The 20,166-nt window shown below is 37.0% G+C and overlaps 1 protein-coding gene across 1 annotated transcript; it reads right to left on the bottom strand.

Moving 5' to 3' along the window:
* Positions 1 to 2,919: 2,919 nt before the first annotated feature.
* On the bottom strand, positions 2,920 to 15,031 carry lrrn1 (leucine rich repeat neuronal 1). Its single transcript, XM_079459663.1, has 2 exons — positions 14,563 to 15,031; positions 2,920 to 7,384 (listed from the first exon to the last, which is right to left on the bottom strand). The coding sequence occupies exon 2, from the start codon at positions 7,164 to 7,166 to the stop codon at positions 5,013 to 5,015; it is 2,154 nt and encodes a 717-aa protein (XP_079315789.1). The 5' UTR covers positions 7,167 to 7,384; positions 14,563 to 15,031; the 3' UTR covers positions 2,920 to 5,012.
* Between the last annotated feature and the right edge of the window lie 5,135 nt (positions 15,032 to 20,166).

Here is a 20,166-nt window from a genome sequence, read left to right on the forward strand (position 1 = left end):
ATTCCAAGATAACTCCTGAGATCATTTAAACAAATACGTCTGAAGAAATAAAAACGCAAGACAAGAAAAATAAGTAAAACACGTTAAGCCTTATTATAACTACAGTAAAAAACTCTTTCACCAAAATTACAGTTTTTTGTAAAAGGCCATGCCAGTTACAGATTATTTATGTTTTCATAAACCATATTGAAAATGTCAGGCAATGCACAGGGGTTTGGATTCCAACACACTGCGATGAGAGATTCAATTTTGATTAATTTCTCACAGCTAGAACTGGCGGTTAATGTCTGCCCTGCATGATGAGTAGTGTTCGTGTTACTGTGATCCATGGCAAAAGGGAGGTCACTAAAGCCTCACTTTCTAGTAAAAAAGGTCTTGAGTCAACCCAATTACTGTATTTTATTGAACGGATGTCTTATTGATGATAAGTGACTAGTTCAAGTGCATGACATCTTTTTCACAAACAAATGGGATTTTCTGTGACGTGCAAAGATTTCAACTGAGAGATGCCGTCACCTTTGTTCAATCTACAGTATATTTTCAGGTGATATTTGGATGAAAAATGATTATCATGTGATAATGATGCAGACAGATGTCAAAATAGTGACTGACAAGCACTGCCGCATGGATGCTATAGTTGCTCTTTTATGGCTCATGAGCATATACAATTATCATAATGTATATTTATTTACACTTCAATGAAGTTTAAAGAACTTTAGTGTTTTTGTTTTTATTTCTTAAGAGCAATTAAATAGACACAAATCAGACAGTTGTTGACATCACAAATATAGCTATAAATTCTTGAGAGAAATTGCTGAAAATTGTTCATCATTCATGATGAAAACCTTTGAATTTCAAATGTCGATGTTTAAGAAATCTGACCAGTGTTTGAGATTTTATTTGAACATAAACGTCTAAATAAGTCTCCATTTGGTCTCTTTTCAATCTTTGGATGTTTCAGAGAAATGAAGATAAGGCAATCTCGCACATGGATATTAAACATGGCCACATCTTCATATAAAATCATGAATACTTTCGCTTTGAGAACCATGTATGTTTACTTTGTTTAGCCAATGTGGTACTTAGAAAAATATCTCAAAATAAATAGTGGAGTCGCACCCATAAAACCCTTTACCAAATCCGTTTCAAAAGATTATGCCAGACGTGATTCTACAGTCAATTTGCTGTTAATATTCAGCTGCTTCACGCTGAAGACGTTCTTTAACACCTTTGAGGGGCTACAAGGTGTTTTTTGCAGCTCTTTGCCTGGAGGATTTGACCTTGTCAGTGATTTTTCTGTTAAAACTCCTGGAGGTATCTAACAACCACCACTGCCAGTTTTGTCAGGTAGAGAAAAGGAGGGTTGCTGTAGAAACAGGACCTTAGGGAGAAGAGGTACAGCAGACATTTTTAACACGCTCTTCGGTTAGTTTACAAAATACAAACTGACAGATTACTGATGTGATTCAAATGTGCTTTAAACACTGAAAACTCCGGTGGAACACAAAGAGATGTAAAAAAAACGTTGGTAAACAAACAACATTGGCCCCATTGACTTTCATTGTATGGACACAAAACCACTGAGACTTTTGTCAAAATATCTTCTTTTGTGTTCCACAAAAGAAAGTCAAACAGGTTTTGAACAACATGAAGGTGAATAAATTACGACAACATCTTTATTTTTGGGTGAACTGTTCCTTTAAGGGATCCCACTAAACAGACGGCCATGCTCAATAGAACGGCCTATCCTAATAGAGAAATCTAGTTGGAGGAGCATGAAAGGTCATTTAATTTATCACAGTTCCAGTGAATTATCTCTTATACTTCTGAACCAACAGCTGTGACTGCAATGACCAATCTCTATGACTATTACAATACAATAAAGATGCAGATTTGGCACATTTTAAGCTTCACCACTTACTCAGGACATCGCTATTATAGGTCTGCCTCATATTGTTTTATTAGGAAAGATGAATTAATAAAGGTGTGGTAGCAACCGGATTTTAAAGGACGTTATGATATCCACTCTCTTGTAGTATTTTGGTGGTAATCTAATACATGGATTCAACCGTGGTCAGATGATATTTAAAAGTCAGCTATGTTCCACTTGTGAAGCTTAAGATTAGCTTTTTTGAAAACAAAATCAATACAGTACTTTAAGATCGATAATAATTCCATGGGGAGACTTTACAACACCGGCTGGAAACACCTCCCTATTTGCAAACATTGAAGTGCAACAACCCAAATGACCTGTCAATTAGTTGCCGTTTCAGTGCTGACCAAATACTACTCCACATGTTAACAAAGCTCATGGGTTAACACAATCTTTAAAAAGTTTTGCCCCATGATACTCGGGGGTCAACATTAGATTTTACAAACAGATAGAACTGAAGTATTCAAATAGCTCTGATGTGGTATCACATATGTTTCTGTATGTCATATTATAACATAATCAATATGTATATCAATGTCAGAAGTTTGAGTGCATTTCCCATGAATCACTTACATATCCTACTTCAATATCAAGCATTATTAGTCTCATGGCCTATATATACGCTGGTAAATAAAATAATATGGTAAATATTGTTGGGAATTACCCTAATGACTGTCAATATAAGAGTTCCTGGCTCAAAGTCAAGACTGGCAGCAGAAAGCAATTCAATACCTCAATGGCTCAAGAAGGAACCTCCTCTGTGATTCTTTATTATTCCTTCAAGTCTTTTCACCTGGCTCACTGTATTGAATCTAGCAGTCATTCTATATGCTGTTCTCTTAAGAGTCAAAGGAGCTTCATTAAAAACTGTAATGAGACGAAGAGGTAATTAAAGAGAGAAACTCAACAGTTGGCTTTAAAGGAATGACAGCTATAAAACTTCGAAATTATTAGAAACAACGTCACTGAATGACGACACAGTTGTTGCTGAGTAAAGATTCGATTTATTGAAATACACCCATCCAACACAGGGTCGAAAAGAATAATAGGGTCTGGATAGTTTCAAAATGTTGTTTTAATTATTGATAGTTGTCCCAGTTTCAGGCATTATCATTACATCCATAAACCACTCTATGCTGCTATGTTCTAATATTACATCTAAAAATGTACTGTGCAGAGGGTGAATGAGAAACCTAATGTAACATGATATATGAACCTGTAATGAAGTATTGCCCTCGGAATCAATGCAAAACTGTCATTCTACTGACTGTGGTTTAAAATATTACAGAAAATCCACTTTGTCAGTGTGGGAATAGTGAGATTACACACATAATTACATGTATTTTTATGTACATGAAATTGATTCACAGATTTAAAATAAAATCACATTTTGAAGCATTTCCAATATTTTAAAGGTCCAGTGTATGAAATGTAGCAGCATCTAGTGCTGAGGTTGCGAAAAGTACAAACGACTTACTCCACCGTTCACCATTCCCTTTCGAAGGACTACGGTGGCTGAAGTACGCAGAACTAAGTTTTCAAAGTGACTTATATTGCATTGTATTATAAAAAAAATCGGACTTTGTGCAATCCCCTGGGTTCAAACCCATGACCTTGGAGTTGCTAGCGCCATGCTCTAATCACTGAGCCACAGGAAAGGGGCTTCTTGTAAGGGGCCTTGCGGTGTATGTAGATAGAAACGGCTTATTCTAAGGTAATAATGGGAACTAACTTTCAATGGATCCTCCAAAAGAATGACACCTGGGACCTTGAGTTAAAATCTTTCTTTCTTTTAATTCAGCAATTGACACAGTTAGTATACTTTGTGGCAAAGGTTGTCATATATTTTTACTCAACTCAACTCAACCATCTGTATTTTGTCAGCATGTTTTTACTCATCTACTTTTTTTTACGTGTTGTAAGTACATCTGGTACTTATTCTACTCAAGTTCTTTCTTACTGTTACTGTATTTCAGTGTTTTTAATGTTCTTAAGTTTTAAATGCAAAAAACAGTAAAACAGTCTGATAAAGTACAGTAATAGATGTTTTACCTAACCTGATGTGTTTGCTTTATACCTGTTGTTGTGTCTCCCGCCATGTTTAGAATTCAAAGAAAAACATTTATATTTTTCGTGTAAAGTGTGCACCTATATCACTAAAATGTGCATGACGGAGGCCTCACGTATTCACAAAGCATCACATGGGTTTTTCAAAAATGTCTTACAGATTTGTGTTGTGCTAGCAACATCTCGTAAGACATCTTTTATAGGAGTCACATTTTTGATAGCGTTTTAAATTATGACACTTGACAATGATTGTATAAAAAATATATGAACAAAACAGTATTTTTATTTTTGTTTGCGCTGTAATAACATATTTTGCATGTGTAAATAACAACAAAAATTAAGTGATTAACAGATTCTAGCCAATTAAAAAGGAGAATCTGAATCATTAAAAAAAGCATTTCTACTACCTAAATATTAAACATTTACGTTTCTATTGCTGGTTTACATTTCTTTTATCTGCAAAGTTAATGTCTAAATCAAAACTTATCTTTTAGAAAATCCAAAACGTTCAAATTATAGTTGATACAACATTACAGAACGATCGCTAACGTTATTCAATAGACAGTGTATCAAGTCTAAAATTCACCTTGTCAGCTTACAGTGGAGTCCACGGACGATTTTGTTTATATATCTCAGTGCACAACAGTTAAACTGTCTTACGAAAGAGAGAAAGAAACAATGCATTCTCTATGAATACTGCCAAAGACATATCGACGTCGGATCGGGTACGGTGCTACAGCATCAGGCGGCCCAAATCCTTGACATAATCTACGCTGTGCTATTAAAATATAAAGAAAGAAAAAGCACAGCTACTAACATGTCTCGGAAGCTAAACAAAGCTGCCATATTGAAAGTCAAAGAAGAAAGGCAATACACTCTACTAAAAAGTCAGAGATAGAGAGTAGATGCTTGCGGTAAGCAAAGCACACAAAAAGGAAAATCCATATCTTTTTGACCCACAAATAGGCAAAGATCTGTCTTTGTGCTCTGAAGAAGAAAAGTCTGGCAGGCTTCACCACATGTAATAACTTCTTGTTGTGTCGACCTGGCTGGATTTAGTTTCTGAAGAACCCTCTTTGTCCTTTTCACTATCCGCTTCCCAAAGGTTAATGAGGGGAGGATACAGCTCATTTAGGGGGATGGAGGAGGTTTTCTGCATGTATTTCTTTAAGGAGTGGTGGTAGTTCTTCCTCTTCCATCTCTTGGCGATGTAGACCGTTATGGACCCCAGACTGATGATGGCCAGTATTGTTCCCAAAACAGCCGCAAAAGCTGTACTGGTGCCTTGGTCGGAGATCTCGACAGCAAAAGTGGCGTGTTTGGTTGTGACGTTGACACAAGATCTTTGGGTCTGCTGGTGGATGTTGGAGACAGAGAGACAAACCTCATACTCAGTGGCTGGCTGAAGGTGGGTGAGGTTATACTCATGTACATCTACAGGAACTTTAGCTGTATAGGTTATGTGTGGGTTGTCAATTTTCATTGTGGCCGATGACCACTTCAGGTTGGACATCATGACGTTGGAGTTCACTTTCCAGGACACCAATATCGAGTGGGACTCTGTGTGTTTCACGTAGATCTTCATAAGTTGAGTGCTATCCAAAAGAGTCCCGTTCACCCGAATGGCGGTCACCCGTGTGTCAGCTCCTTCTGTATTCTGGGCCACGCAAGTATAGTGACCGGAGTCATCCACTTGAATATGAGATATGCGCAAAGTTCCTGCGCTGTTGAGCTGGTATTTTTCGGATATTGTGTCTATCATTACTTTGTTGCCAGACGGTGTAACCCAATATATTTCTGGTTCAGGTTCGGCCATTGCGCGACAGTCAAGGTCTACAGTCATCCCAATGTCCAGGTTGAGGTGGTTGGGGAAGGTGTCGTGAGAAATCATGGGTAGACATTGACCTGTAGATTCGTGAGAAAGTACCTCTTTCACTCGCTGACCTCTAACCTCAGGTGGCATCGCACAGAACATTGAAAGAGGTTCCATAAATCGAATGGTTGTCCGGTTCGAGCCCATCCACTGAATGACGCAGTCACAGCGCAACGGGTTGCTATGGATACTAATCTCCCTCAGGTTTGAAAGGGACTCTGCTGTCCCCTGGTACAGGGAGTTGAGAGCATTGTTATTAAGCATTAGACTCTCTAGTGACGGCAAGTCACGGAATGCTAATCGGCTCACGAAGGAAAACTTGGGGTTGTTTGTGGCTTCAAGTTTGGTCAATTCCGGAAGGTTATCCAGGGCGAAGCGATCGATGAGCACAAGTTCTGCCATGTTGTTAATGCCAAGTTCTTTCAGTCTTAGCATGTTCTTAAAGTCTCCTTGCTGAATTTTATGGATAGGATTCTTGTTCAAATCAAGAAATTTCAAATTCTGAAGTTTCTGCAGAGCAGTCTGCGGAACCCTGACAAGTTTATTGTCATAGAAAGAGAGACTCTCCAAATTGTCTAGTCCAACAAAGGCATTGCCTGGAATATCCGTAAGCTCCATTCCCGCCAACACCAGGCTTCTCAAGTTGGTAAGTGGCTTGAAGTTCAAATCCAAGATGCCAACCACAGGGTTTTCCCCAATCATAAGGATCTCAAGGTTGGGGGTTGATTCAAACCAGCGGCTGTCGATGGCCTTAAGCCTGTTGGAGTTCAGATGGAGCCTAAGCAGGTTATGCAAACCGGCGAAGGCACTGGGAGAGATGGAGCTTATCTGATTGTGATTGATGTATAGCTCCTGCAGATTGGTGAGGTCTTGCAAACTGAAGTCTGGCATCTCAACGATCTGGTTCTCCTCCAGGTGAAGCGTTGTAAGTTGAGACATGTTGGTCAAGCCGATATCACGGATGTTGCTGAAGTTGTTCTGGGACAGGTCGAGTTCTGTGAGATTCAGCAGCTGTTCCAGCTCCTCGCTAGTTCTGGCAATGTAGTTACTTTGAAGAAGCAACACCTGCGTATCGGAGGACAGGTTTCCAGGGATGCGCGTGAGGTGAAGGTCATTGCAATCAACAGTAGTCGCTTCTCTGTAGGTGGACTGGGGCGTGAACCAAGGCCGGATCTCGCAGACGCAAAGCTGAGGACATTCTGTACTCTGAACAGTGGAGACGCCAAATAAAACCAGAGGCAGGAAAAGACAAAACTGGCCCTGCGCTACAAAAAAGAAAGTCCCTTTTGCCATTCTGACTGTAAGTGTTTATCCTCTTAGATTTGAGTTGGAATTTCTCTAGCAGCAAAAAGATGGTGAGGTGAGAATTAAACAGAAGTGTGGCAGAATAGTCCTTTTATCCTTCTGCTGCTGAAGCCGGGGAGTCAAAGAGCTTCAGAAAGATTTACAAGTGTGTAGTTCCTGTGGGCTGAAAGGTTCTCACAGCTTGAACCTGAGACTGAAGAGTTGGCCTGAAAAGAAAACAAACAGGAAAGCTAGAGTTACAACAATGAAAAAATCTGTGACCTGAAAAGCTATAAACATAATTTCATTCTATAAAGACATTAAGGAGTTTATGAGATCAAAGTGGGGATTACGCATTCTGATAATGGAAACATTGTTTACCCAGTTTTACTTTGCCTTGTAATCTTTGATTTATGGGTAGAAAACATTCTATTGATTTCAAATGTTCAACAGCGTAAAAATAGAGAGTCTGATACTGTATATGCAGATTAACTACTTTTCATAAAAATGCTAAACTAGCTGATTATTATGCTGAGGCAATATAAAACACTTCTCAGAAGTGGAAATCAATTGAGTGCTTTCATCTTTTCAACAACACTTCAGATCATTAGCTTTTCCAGTCATCATTATAGACTCAACAGAATGTCTGAAATGACCATCAATAGAGTTATAAATATTTATAGGTTTGAGATGTATCCAGAACTGTCATTTTGTCACAGTTTGTTCCTCAGTAGATTTCAAATTACCTGTATTTTATTTCATTAATTATTACTTAAGAGCTCTAACTAATTCTAATTCTAATAAACTTTCAATCCTGCCTATTAATTATAAAGACTAATTATATAAACTTTAAACTAATCCTACCAAGCACAGATGCACTGATTCTAAATTTCTCCACTGATACTGATTATTCGGCGTGATATCTGCTAAAAACGATTCTTAAGATTAACTTCATATTTATTAACTTTCTGAATGTTATTAATTTATGTGACTATTTATATTGAACATCAAACTGGAGATGTTTCTGACTATTATATATATAGAGAGCTCATATTTTTTGGGCATGTTACTGTCCTCTTTACATTAAAAGGATGTATCATTGGCTGTTTTTAAAATATTATATTATTGGCTGATATATCGGTGCATCTCGACTACCAAGACATTATGCAAACCCTGAAGCAAAATTATTTTTCTCATATGTGACATGTTTTTGTGTCTTTTTTTTGAATGTGCATATCATATACTACTGGGGTCAAATATCTTTACCCGGAAAACCTGATTCGTTTTGCACTAAAAAAACAGCATTACTCTAGATTACAGCACTAATATAGCTCTTGAGGGTAATTTTAAGGTTCGGTATGCAATGCGTGCCAAAGGCAAAAAAAGGTGGCATATTAGGTCTGTCTTTGACAGAGCAGCACACAGGGCATCTGCTATCCCATATGGTGCTAATGCTGACTCAATCACACACACAGCGAGCCACAGGGATTTAATCCATGCCAAATACCACATACATTAAGAACAAATACTCCCTCCACAGATGTTGTTAAAGTTTTTTATTGTGTTAAACGGTTAATAAACCTCCCAGAACATATCCACCTTATTTTTTGCAAAATCGAATATTTTCTTCTTTTTCTATTTATCAGTCAGCTGCAATATCCAGACTCTGTTTATTTGAAAGCTTTAGAGTCACTGTATTCAATTCCGCCAAGAAATATGAGCTTGGACAGTAACTAGCAATTTCAAGCCGCGCACTTCCAAGCAAATGGTACAGCTGGTGTAAATGAGTCTTTTAATGTGAGAGTGGAAATCAATAAGAGGTCTGATCTCCCCATGCGGCTGAGGAAGCATAAGGGTTATTTAGACCGAGAGCTGACTGTTACTGCCTGTATCAGCAATTCTCATAAAAGAGAAAGATCCTGGCCAGTGTTATCTCCCCCAAAACAGTGTTATCTCAATACAGCATGACACCTCACACTGAAAGTGCCATGCTGTTTTAACGTTTCTCTTTGGCTGTTCACTCTATTAGCACTGCAAAGATTGAAAATAAATCAGGTGTGACTTGGGTGATAAAATACGTTCTTTAGGTTGCAGTACTTTATCACACAAAACTGTTTGAGTGAAATGTCTTGATGACGTCATTAAAACAAAATAGTTATCTGTAAACAAATTATAGAGATAAAAAGAGGTATCACTTCAGTATAGGGGGCCATTCTAACTATTAACTAGTTGTAAGTAGCATGCTTATTATTGGCATATTGGCTGCTTATTAGAACTTATAAAGCACATATTTTGCATGACCATATTCTACATCCCCAATCCTACCCAATACCTAAACCCAACAACTACCTTACTAACTATTTATAAGCAACAAATTAAGAGTTTATTGGGGAAAAAGTCGTTGTTAATTCGATTTTTTAGATTAGATTTAACTTTATTGTCATTACACATATACAAGTACAGTGTAACGAAATGTAGTTTAGGTCTAACCAGAAGTGCAATTTCTGGTTAATGGTAAATGGTTTGTTAATAGCAAGAATTGCCCCCTATACTAAAGTGTGACCCAAAAAGATTTACTATTCCAATTATTCTTTCAAAAATCTTCAAAAGTGTTTTATTATTGATAGAATGCTAATTTAAATAACTTATTTATTAAGCATACCCTTCAAATACTCATGTGATATATTGCTGCTGTCCTTCTGAAACCTTGTATCTCTATATCTCCTGATGCATCATGAGTCACCTATATGTTTGTCACTGGGCTTTGCAAATATCCAACAAATAAAAAGAAAGTATTAAAAGGTGCTTGTTAACTTTCATTTTACAAATTTTAAAGGGAACCCAGGGTATAGAGAGCTGTATGGCTTAATACATTGTAAAAGCCTTACACTACTAGCATTTGTCATTAGAAACACATCAAATATTTTCGTTTCTTTAAATAAAACTAAATCTAACACTCATTTTAACCATGTTCAGGCACAGGCAGCCGAACTGAACACAGACACACTAATCCGTGCTTCAGTAAATATAAGGTGCTGTAGGATAAAATAAATAATAATAATGCTAAATAATAAAGTAAAATAAAGATGCTATTTGGTGTATTTTCATACATTTTAATATTGTTTTAATATTGTTGGTCATAAGCAATACAAACATAAATATTAATAATCAAAATCATTTTGAATTTAATATATACACGATATGTTTAGCTATTATAAAATGCATTTTATCCAGATTTTGACTTTTTTATGTTTATTTATCACATCAGCAGCCTATTGTCTAAAAGTGTCGGCCTTCGAGTAAACATATTTTTTCAAAGTTTATGAGAACTGTGACAGTTACACCGTAACTGTGACAGTTACACCGTTTTTTTATTTCGCAAATATAAAGTCATGCCATTGTTAATACATTAAGCTATAAATCTCTCCATACCCAAGGTTCCTTTTTAAAAATACTGTTTAAACTGTTAGAAAATACTTGTTTTCTCCATTTCCTGAAAAACTGTGAATTTGGACATACAACGTTTCAGACAGCGAAGATATGATATATAAAAAAAAGATTATATATAATACAGCATTCGCCATTGTTTAAAATCACTATTGCTTATATTCACTTCTCACCCCCTCATGTTCCTCCATTCTAATATGAATTAAATGTCATTTTACTGATATTAAGGTCAATCTCAGATTCAGCATTTAGCAGCACTGTTTAGGATATCCAGTAAGTAGGATAAAGTAATCCAGAGATCAAAATTTCATTTAAGGCTGTATAAGTAAAAGCTTAAAATAAAGCCACAATTTCATAACTATACTTTTAGATTAAGGTTTTTTGGGTGTAGTAAGGGGAAACCACTTCAGTTTCATTAAATCCACTGAGAGTTTTATTGATCTTTTTGCAGACTTCAATCCAAACTTGTTACCAAAAAAACTAACATTGATGGACAGTGATTTAGGGCTTAAATAAACATTTAGTAAACAATAAATAGCCGGGGCTTTAAATGTTTCTTTTTAAAATATATCTTAGATTTTTTGGTCAATTAAATCAAGAAGCCATGCGACACCATGCTGTACATCGGCCACAGGTATGGGATGTCTTAAACCCTCTCACCTGAGGTTAAATTATTGTTGAGGATTCAAATGGCTTATTGTTTTTTATAAACAGCGACTACATCATTATTGTAACAAATCTTATAGCACGTTATATAGTCCATTATCCTAATTGCAGGTGGTTCATGGTTGCCAAGCAACATAGCAACTTGGCGCATAAATGTAGAATGTCCACGGACACAAGTGTTTGGAATAATTTAACAGCTCTGAATCCAATCATAATTCGGTTTCAGAAATACCTGTTTAATAAAATGAATACAAAATTATGTTTAATGGTTAAAATAATATGTACATATGTTTATTTTTGGTACATGCCACGATCAAGATGATGAAGAAAGTGAAATAACAATGTCAAGATCTTAGTTAAATCTGATACAAGGGCCACAAAAATACGGCACCCTGAATATGTCAATTCATATTCACTCTGATGTGAGCAGCTCCCAATTTGTGTTCAAATTAATGACTGTACGCCATTCAAACCTCATTAGGTGAACTTAGGCTTCCAGCTAGCTTCCTGTTGTCCAGCCTGTCATCCATAACTTCCTCTAGTCTTAGATAAATGACAGCTGTGAAAATCAATGAGAGCCGTTTGAAACACCTGCCATTTCAGATCACTAAAAAGATGCAGATCTCCTCTTTGCAGACAGTAAAGACTTCTGTTTTGAAGGAACGTCTGATCTATGGGTCATTGTACTGCCAGTGTCTGACAGGGTATTATTTCAAATCTGGGGAAAGTGTAAACTTTGATCCTTTGATCCTCAGGTTTATTCAAAGTGTACACTAGGGGCTAAACAGAGATATCGAGAAGCACTTTGCTCAGATAAGTGGACAACGATCCAAATCTGTCAATTTTCCAAAATGGTTATAAAAATAAAGAGGAGTTATGATTTTGATGCACAGTTTTGGCTTTAGACATTTATCTGTGATATATAGTTACAAACACTAATGGTAAGTTTATGCTCTGCAATTCCAAATTGCAACTAACTTTATTGAAAGAAAAATGTTGTTGTTACAGATGTAAATTGAATAGAGCTGACTGTCTTGTGATCTTTTTCTCACAGTCTACATGGCTTAAAATATCTTGAAAATACATTTCCAGGAAACTGTGTTTGCTTTTCTATCCCTATATATGTTAAGGCAGGGGAAACATAGGAAATGAATTCCACAACACAATACCAAACTCCAAATAAACAACTGGAGAAGCCCCAAAGGCCCATTGCAATGACTTTTGTTGTCAAATCCCAAAACATTACAGTGTTTTCTCAAACTCTAAAGTCGTTTCTCCATTAATCTCCACAAAGATCCTTATTCCAGAAAACAAACAACGTTATAGGATCGAGAAGGCTTCTGAAAAGCAAAGAGAGCAGATCTCTTTATATCCAACGTTTAAGAACATCTGCGCTTACCAATTCTTAATTTGAGGGCTATTAATAATTGGTTGAACGTGTAATGTCATTGGCAGTAGTGCAGTAGAGATGGGCACGACATAAAGAACACTGATTGCAAATCTGCATCACTGAATAAGGCTGCATGCTGAGGAGTAAATACACCGGAAAACCCCAAAGGTCCAATTCCAATTTTCAGCACTCCATGTTCCAAACCATTGTGAAACACTTCGAAAAGTTACCAGGCTGATTTTGCATTTTCAGTATATGGAGATCTAAACTCTACCCTATCACTGATATGAACACAAATGTGTTGCCTGGAATGATCAATAGATATTACAATTGGACAAATTATGCTGTTACACTGTTTGGTCTTTAATATAAATTATTAAAAAATACATGTCTTTGTAACTTTGTATTCTAGGAAAAAATTAATCTGAACATGTTTCAATTCTTAAAATTTAAAAGTTATCTTCTTAAAATGCATACTCTTAAATTAAGATCTGTAATAAAAGATACAATTTTAAAATATCACTTTAAAATATATATAACATTGTATACTAGGTCAAATTAACCATCAGAACATGTTTGTATTTTTAAAATTGGAAAGTTATCTTCTTTAAATGCATACGCTTAAATTAAGATCTGTAATAAAACAATTAAAATGATCAATTTTTATTCAATATTTAAATGTATGAAACATTACAAAATTCATAGATATGTCTCATTAAGAAAATAAGAAACCAAACCAAATCCATGTCTTTTGTGCCTTCGACCTGCTGTCCCAGAGATACTTTGGTGATTTCTTAACCAGATTACGCCTTTAGAATTAGCCAAACAGCTGCCGGGTCTATCTCTGTGACCCACACAAAAGCCACACTGTTCTCTATCACAACCTTCTTCATTCTTACACTACTGTACATGCAACTGTCCTTGTAACTATATTATAAAACAGGAAAACAAAACAGACAACCAAGTGTTCAAGAGACCCATTTATTCCTTTTACGTGTCTTTATAATAATCTGCATTTGGAATGCAATAGTAGCCTACTTGGCTATTTACTAAATTCTCAAAGAAAAATAATTTATTACCTGTGACCCATTGAAAGATGTTAAACCTGCAGGCTAATATATCCACATCTCAAAACATGCCGGACATTTTCCTTACGTTGTTGTCCTCAAATGTCAGAAAACAACTTCTGCTCTGCGGACGCAACAGCTGCAGCGAGGGGTGGCGTCGCCCCCTCCTCTTCAGACCTCATTATACATCCTTCCCTGTCTGAAAGACATCTTCCTGTGTATATTGTCTTTCCAAAAAAAGTTGTAGCGTCTTAGTATATCGAATGAGCAAGCGACGAAACAGCTGCTGGAGTGGACATTGATATTCAAATCACGCTAACCAGACCCGTGCGCGCGCTAGCGGAAACGCGATCAGATCAAAGTTTGCCGCAACAATTATTGCATAAATCGCAACTATTGTAGGCTATACAATAGTTTGCAGGGACTCTGTGTGTAAAAATCGATTCCCTGTGAACATATTAAACCACGGAAGGCAGATATTAAAATAGAAATCGTGCTTATGGATAGAAAACGCATTCGTTTCCATTCTGATTCCCTATGGTACACATACACGTTTCGGGGTTGTGCATGGGATTAGCGTTTGCTGTCGTTTGACTCTGGCTCTTTTTATAAACAAACCGTAAATTATGAGAAATCACGCACGTTGTGCCCTTGAACACCTCGGGCGCAACAGCCGATGCGTCCTTGCGATGAAATGCAGTAAATTGTGATCACGTAGCTACAGCCTGTTTGTCTGTGAGCCGCTCACATGGGAAATAATTTGGGTTATGCATGCAGAGATATAGCCGTGCACGGTGGAAACGGTATCGATGCATCTAAAGAAATCTCAACATACCTCTTTGGCTTTAAAGCCTACACGTTTCCAATGGCATTGAAGTCCTGCTTTGGCGTTGACTGTTTCAGATGCCAGATACTGTATCTATGCCCTTGTGAACAGGAGATTCATTCTGAAAAGACAATCCACCTCGTCGCTTTTAAGTTCCGCGAAATTGATTGTTTGACGGTTACAACTGCATCACTCCTTTATATCCACTCCGCGAACATTCATGTGCAACCTTCGCCGTGCGCATGGTCAGGTTTGCAGGAATCCTTGCGACGGGAACGCGCTGACTGACTACTATCCGTCCGCCGCGTCTCCGTGTTGTTGAACCCGAGCTGCGTCGCCAAGGAAAATATGATGACAGCACCTGGCGCTGTCCAGGCGAGTCAGCTGATTCCCGGGCAGGTGATTGGTTGCTAGCCGGTGGTTGTCACTCGATTCCCAAGCAGAGCACCATCTGTTCAGGGATTGTTGTGATGCGAACAAAGGCGGGCAATGGGGGTGCACTGGGGGTGCACGGTGGGGATAACGCGGGGCGTGGAAGCCGAAAATGCTAAGGAGGTGCTATTCTCTTGTGAGAACGTCTTCCACCTCCTCCTTCTTCTTGACGTTGTGATGGAGGACTCGGCGTGCGTCCCAGTCACCAAATGTTTACAATGAGACAATATCCCTTTGTTTGGCTTCTTCACTTGCAAGGAAGTTTTTCTTCGCAATCCCTCCATCCTTGTGAGTTGTTCTGGGGAAGAAATGGAAATAAATAATATTCATCTCATGAAATCATGAGATTTCAGAGCTTATTTATTTGCCTGTTAATTAGTCTGCTCAGATCCTCAACGTTGTTTAGGAAAATGTATCTCAGGAATAACACAAAAATACAATATAATTACAAAGAACAATATTAATTTTAACATAAAAGTATTTAATGTACTTAATTGCAAGTAAATACTGTGCAACGACATGCACTGCACAAAAAATCTAAAATTTTCGTTGCATTTGTATCATTTAAAAACTGAAGGCAGCAATTTATCTTTAGGTTTTTATTTCTGATGCGTTGACCATTTTTACAGTGTACATTTTTATCTTAATATAAGTGTCCAGAAAATCTTTAATGTATTTGAAGCAAGACATACTGTATGAAAGATGTACTGTAAGAGATTGTTATCTTCTATGGCAAAACATATTCTGGTGATGCATATTTACTGAAGCCGTTTGTTATGTCTACTGAAGAGGAATCCTTTAGCATGCTAAATAATGCGTAACACAGACATGTTCAGTCAGCCCACACAGGAATACCTAACCCTTCAAACAGCAGGTTGCTTTTGATGTGAAATAGCTATAACTTAAAGCATTAGTTCACCTTCAAAATAAAAATTCGGTCATTATTTACACGCCCTCTTATTTCAAACATGTTCGTCTTTTTTCCTTTGAAGAACACAAAAGAAGATATTGTGAACAGAACATTGTTTTGTTAACAGAAAACCGTTGGTCGCATAGACTTTCAATTGGTTTTGTGTCCATACAGTACATATTTTAATTATCTTCTTTTGTGTTTTGCAGAAGAAAGAAAATCATACAAATAACAACAGGGTGAGTAAATGATGACAGAATTTTTAAAAGAAAATTTTCCAAATATAAAATATTAAATTCCTTTTGAAAAAATCCACCTATAGGATTCCTTCCCACAGCTTCATAATTCTGATATTGGATATTTCACTGTCCAAATGTGAATATCTCTAAGATTAAATCATTAACAGTGATGGATATTAATACAAAAATGATAAAATGTTATGAGTTAAAGGCAGGGTGGGTGATCCTGTTTAGAATTTTTGGTATCACTTCAGTATAGGGGGCAATTCTAACGATTAACTAGTTATTAGTAGCATGCCTATTATTGGCATTTTGGCTGTTTATTAGTACTTATAAAGCACATATTCAGCATGACCATATTCTACATCCCTAATCCTACCCAATACCGTAACCCAACAACTACCTTACAAACTATTAATAAGCAACAAATTAAGAGTTTCTGTGGAAAAATAAGTAGTTAATGGTTTGTTTATAGCAAGAATTGCCCCGTATACTGAATTGTGACCGAAATATTTTTTCTCATGTTGGAAATCTATTTTCATCCTGAGAGCAATCAAAAAGCATAGTAGTCAAGAATTATTTTTATAATTATACAACATCTGTGAAAGGCGTAGGACCAAAAAACGTTTGCCCTATCAAAACGCCCTGTCCGAACGCTGTGACTGGTCATGTACATTTTCAGCCAACATATTTTGCATACCATCGGTCAATGAAAGGAGAATGGCCGACAATCAGCAACAATCAAACTTTCCTGCAGAGTCAATAACAAGTAAATCTAAAAAACGAAAGTCAATTTTTGAAAAAGCAGAGACGAAAAATATCTGGATCATGAAAAAGGAAAAATACGATTTAACATCGGTTCAGCTTTTACACGATGGAGGGTCTGAAAGACGATAACATGGTTGCTCTAATTCGTAACATGGATTTACGAAATACGTTCATGTGTTTTGAGGAGGCGTGACTTTGAACTGCGAATCGTATAGAGGGTGGGATTATAATTTCAGTGCTAGCAGGCTAAAGTTAGCACCTTTCCAAATCACCCACCCCACCTTTAATGCGAATAATGGGAGGTAGACACTCATTTGTGACTAATCCTTTTTCTGCTGACGGTGTCTATTCAATTTCTGTGCCTGCCCTGTTTTATTTACTTTCAGGCTGGTTACCAATACCGCTATCTGCTTCAACAACTTGATTGAAATGCATCTAATTTGCATTCGTTTTTTTGGGAAGTGTGGAAAGATTCGCAGCACATTTGGATAGAAACTACTAATGAATTAACTGATACTTATGTCATCTTCAAAAAATACTTAGAGTAAAAGCATGAACCTGCACTGTTGATAGAATGTCTGACATTTCATTCATGACACATAGATTAACAGAAGATCGTGGCAACAGCCTGGGGTTAGTTTTGCTATCTGCTGCAGTGGGCATGTATTTGCTTCGATAGAGTTCACATAGCCATTGAGTCGGATGAGAGACCTGTGGACACCAGGTAGGTCAATCTGTCAGTAAGGCAGAATATTAATGCGGCTTTGAGCCTTGATGTTCTGTACAGGTGAGACAGGAGCATATGGCCAAGTTCAGCAGGCTGTCAACCCAGTCTCAAGGCAGATTGCACAAAATTTGGAATCTATTGATTTGTGTTCATGGACACAAATTTCCCCCTTTTATCGTATAAAAGCGTCTGCCAAATGCCTAAATGTAAATGTATTCATTAAACTGAGGCACTTACAGTACAGTGCAGGGGTTGATTTGTATAAAAGAAGACTTTATGGCTTAAACGAATATTATCGTTTGTTTTAGATGTAATGGGTATTTAAAGGGTTATTTTCCACATACCGTGCATGTTTTGTATCTCCTTTATTCCCTGATCCCTGAATTATCTTTACTCTCTGAAACGCGCAGATTTTTACAAAACTCATCACTCTGAAAAGCGAGGTGTATGATTGTCCAGTTAACCAGTGCATAGTGGTTGGTCGAATACTGCAAGCGTGTGACGGAAATGTCACAACATCAGGTTCCAAAGCAATTGTACCGACAAGTGCGCACTCCTTACTTGCATATACATTTGGGCGGTCTTATTCAAATCATACCACAAACTGACATAGATTTGTGGGGGTGTGGTTACACAAGGAGTTTCAGGCAGGTCTGGGTGGGCAGTCGCTTTTGGATAAAATGCATCTTTTGTTCCGACACTTTTTGCAATTTTACGTGTCTAATACATGCCTGGGCAACTTATAACACACACCAAAGACACAGAAAAACACATATTCATGCCATATGACGTCTTTAAATTATTTGATGCTTAAAAGCCCACAAAGTTCAAAGTGTCCCGAGTCATATAAAATATACATATTTACAATAAAATCAGAAGCTTTGTAATGTCAAAACACCTTTAGTTAGCTGCTGCCAAAGCAATGAAATCATGTTGGATTAGTTCCTGTTTAATTGCTCAGAATCAACAATAAAATAAAATTACACTTTTCTTAAAGACCAGCATTAAGCCACTCTAAAGTCTTTTGAAGTTTGTGTCTCATTAAGACACAAGAAATGGATGACTGTGCCACCATAGGTGCCCCTCCTCCCCAAAAACAATGAACAGAAAGAGCAAAATCTCTTGTCATGGGGTCACAATGTTTGGGGTCAGGGTTATGACCCCTTCCACAGAGAATAGATAGGAAGAAACGAAAGGGCGGGGTGAGAAAGATCCTTTCATAGCAAGAAATTCTCTCACATACAGCCCAAAGACCTAAAGCATGCACGGCAACGGTTGCCAGGCAGATTGGATGGCTTGATACTGAGAGTCCTTTCCCTGACGGGGAATCTAATCCCCTGTAGCAAAGCATGTCTGCATGTTCACTCTCTTTCTCTCTCCCTCTATAAGTACTAGTCTCCTTCACTGCAATTTTTCCCTTATTTGAAACAGAATAATGTGTGTCCTGAGGAGGCACGTCGCTTCAAACTTCCTTCCTCCTGATCAAGAAGAACCATTGAGGTCCATTATCATAAGTACACAATGAATTAGTACAACTGCTGCATTGCAGAGCCACAAATCACAAATAGCAACCACACACTTACTCTTCTTCACTCATGAAAAAGGGAAAAAACAAAACACTTGAGGTCTGATTAACACAAGCAATAAGGGCGAAGTGAAATTATTTACCTTTTTAGTTTCAGTAGAATAATCAGTAATCGGATGATCTGACCAAGAACAGGGTGTGCAAATGGAAGTTTAAAAAAGTAAATAGTTTGAATGAAACTACGGTTAAGAGCACTCAATGCATTATAAAAATCAAGATATCAGATCTAGATGTTTGTAGATATCAGACGAATGGATTTGAATGGATCAGTTTGAATGGATGCATAAAGGCTAAGCATTAGAGAGACACTTCCAAATTAGGCTCTGATGCACGGAATCAATAAGACATCTCTGAAATGTTATTTTCATTGCAAAATCTCATTTGACAATAATCTATAAACACCATTTGTTAAGTAACCTGACTGTCCATTGAGGGCAGGTTTTTAAAAGCCATTTTTATGTTACATTCGATCTAACAACATACTGTATACTGAACATCGCTGACGAAAATGGTGATGCACCAAACATATCTGGAATGTTTATGTTCTATCAATTTAGGGGAAAATAAATGATTATGAATGATGATAAAAAGAAACTGTTCCTGATCCTTTTTTGTGTTTTAATAATATTTGCACCAGAGGGTTCAATCAGAAACAAAAGACAACATGTACAAAATTATGCAAGAATTAAGCAATATTTTATTTTCTAATTTTGCAGGATCTTCTGGAATCTCCTCTCCACATCAAATCTAGTGAAAATGCTGCTTAAATATTAAGCATCTCTGCCTAGATACCAAATATATCCACATGAATGCATTTATCTCCAATTCTGCCTGACTCAACCCTTAGAAATGCTTTCATTGGTTCATTATAATTATTCAGGTTTTTTTTACATATATTTTTTAAACACTGAATAAGATAAGCCCTTGCTATGGATATTTGATAGTGTTCTAA

This window comes from Barbatula barbatula, assembly GCF_947034865.1.
Source record: "Barbatula barbatula genome assembly, chromosome: 7".
Lineage (NCBI taxonomy): Eukaryota > Metazoa > Chordata > Actinopteri > Cypriniformes > Nemacheilidae > Barbatula > Barbatula barbatula.

What these genes read in the sequence shown, in the direction of transcription:
- lrrn1 (XM_079459663.1), bottom strand. Translation starts at nt 7,166, where the DNA reads ATGGCAAAAGGGACTTTCTTTTTTGTAGCGCAGGGCCAGTTTTGTCTT.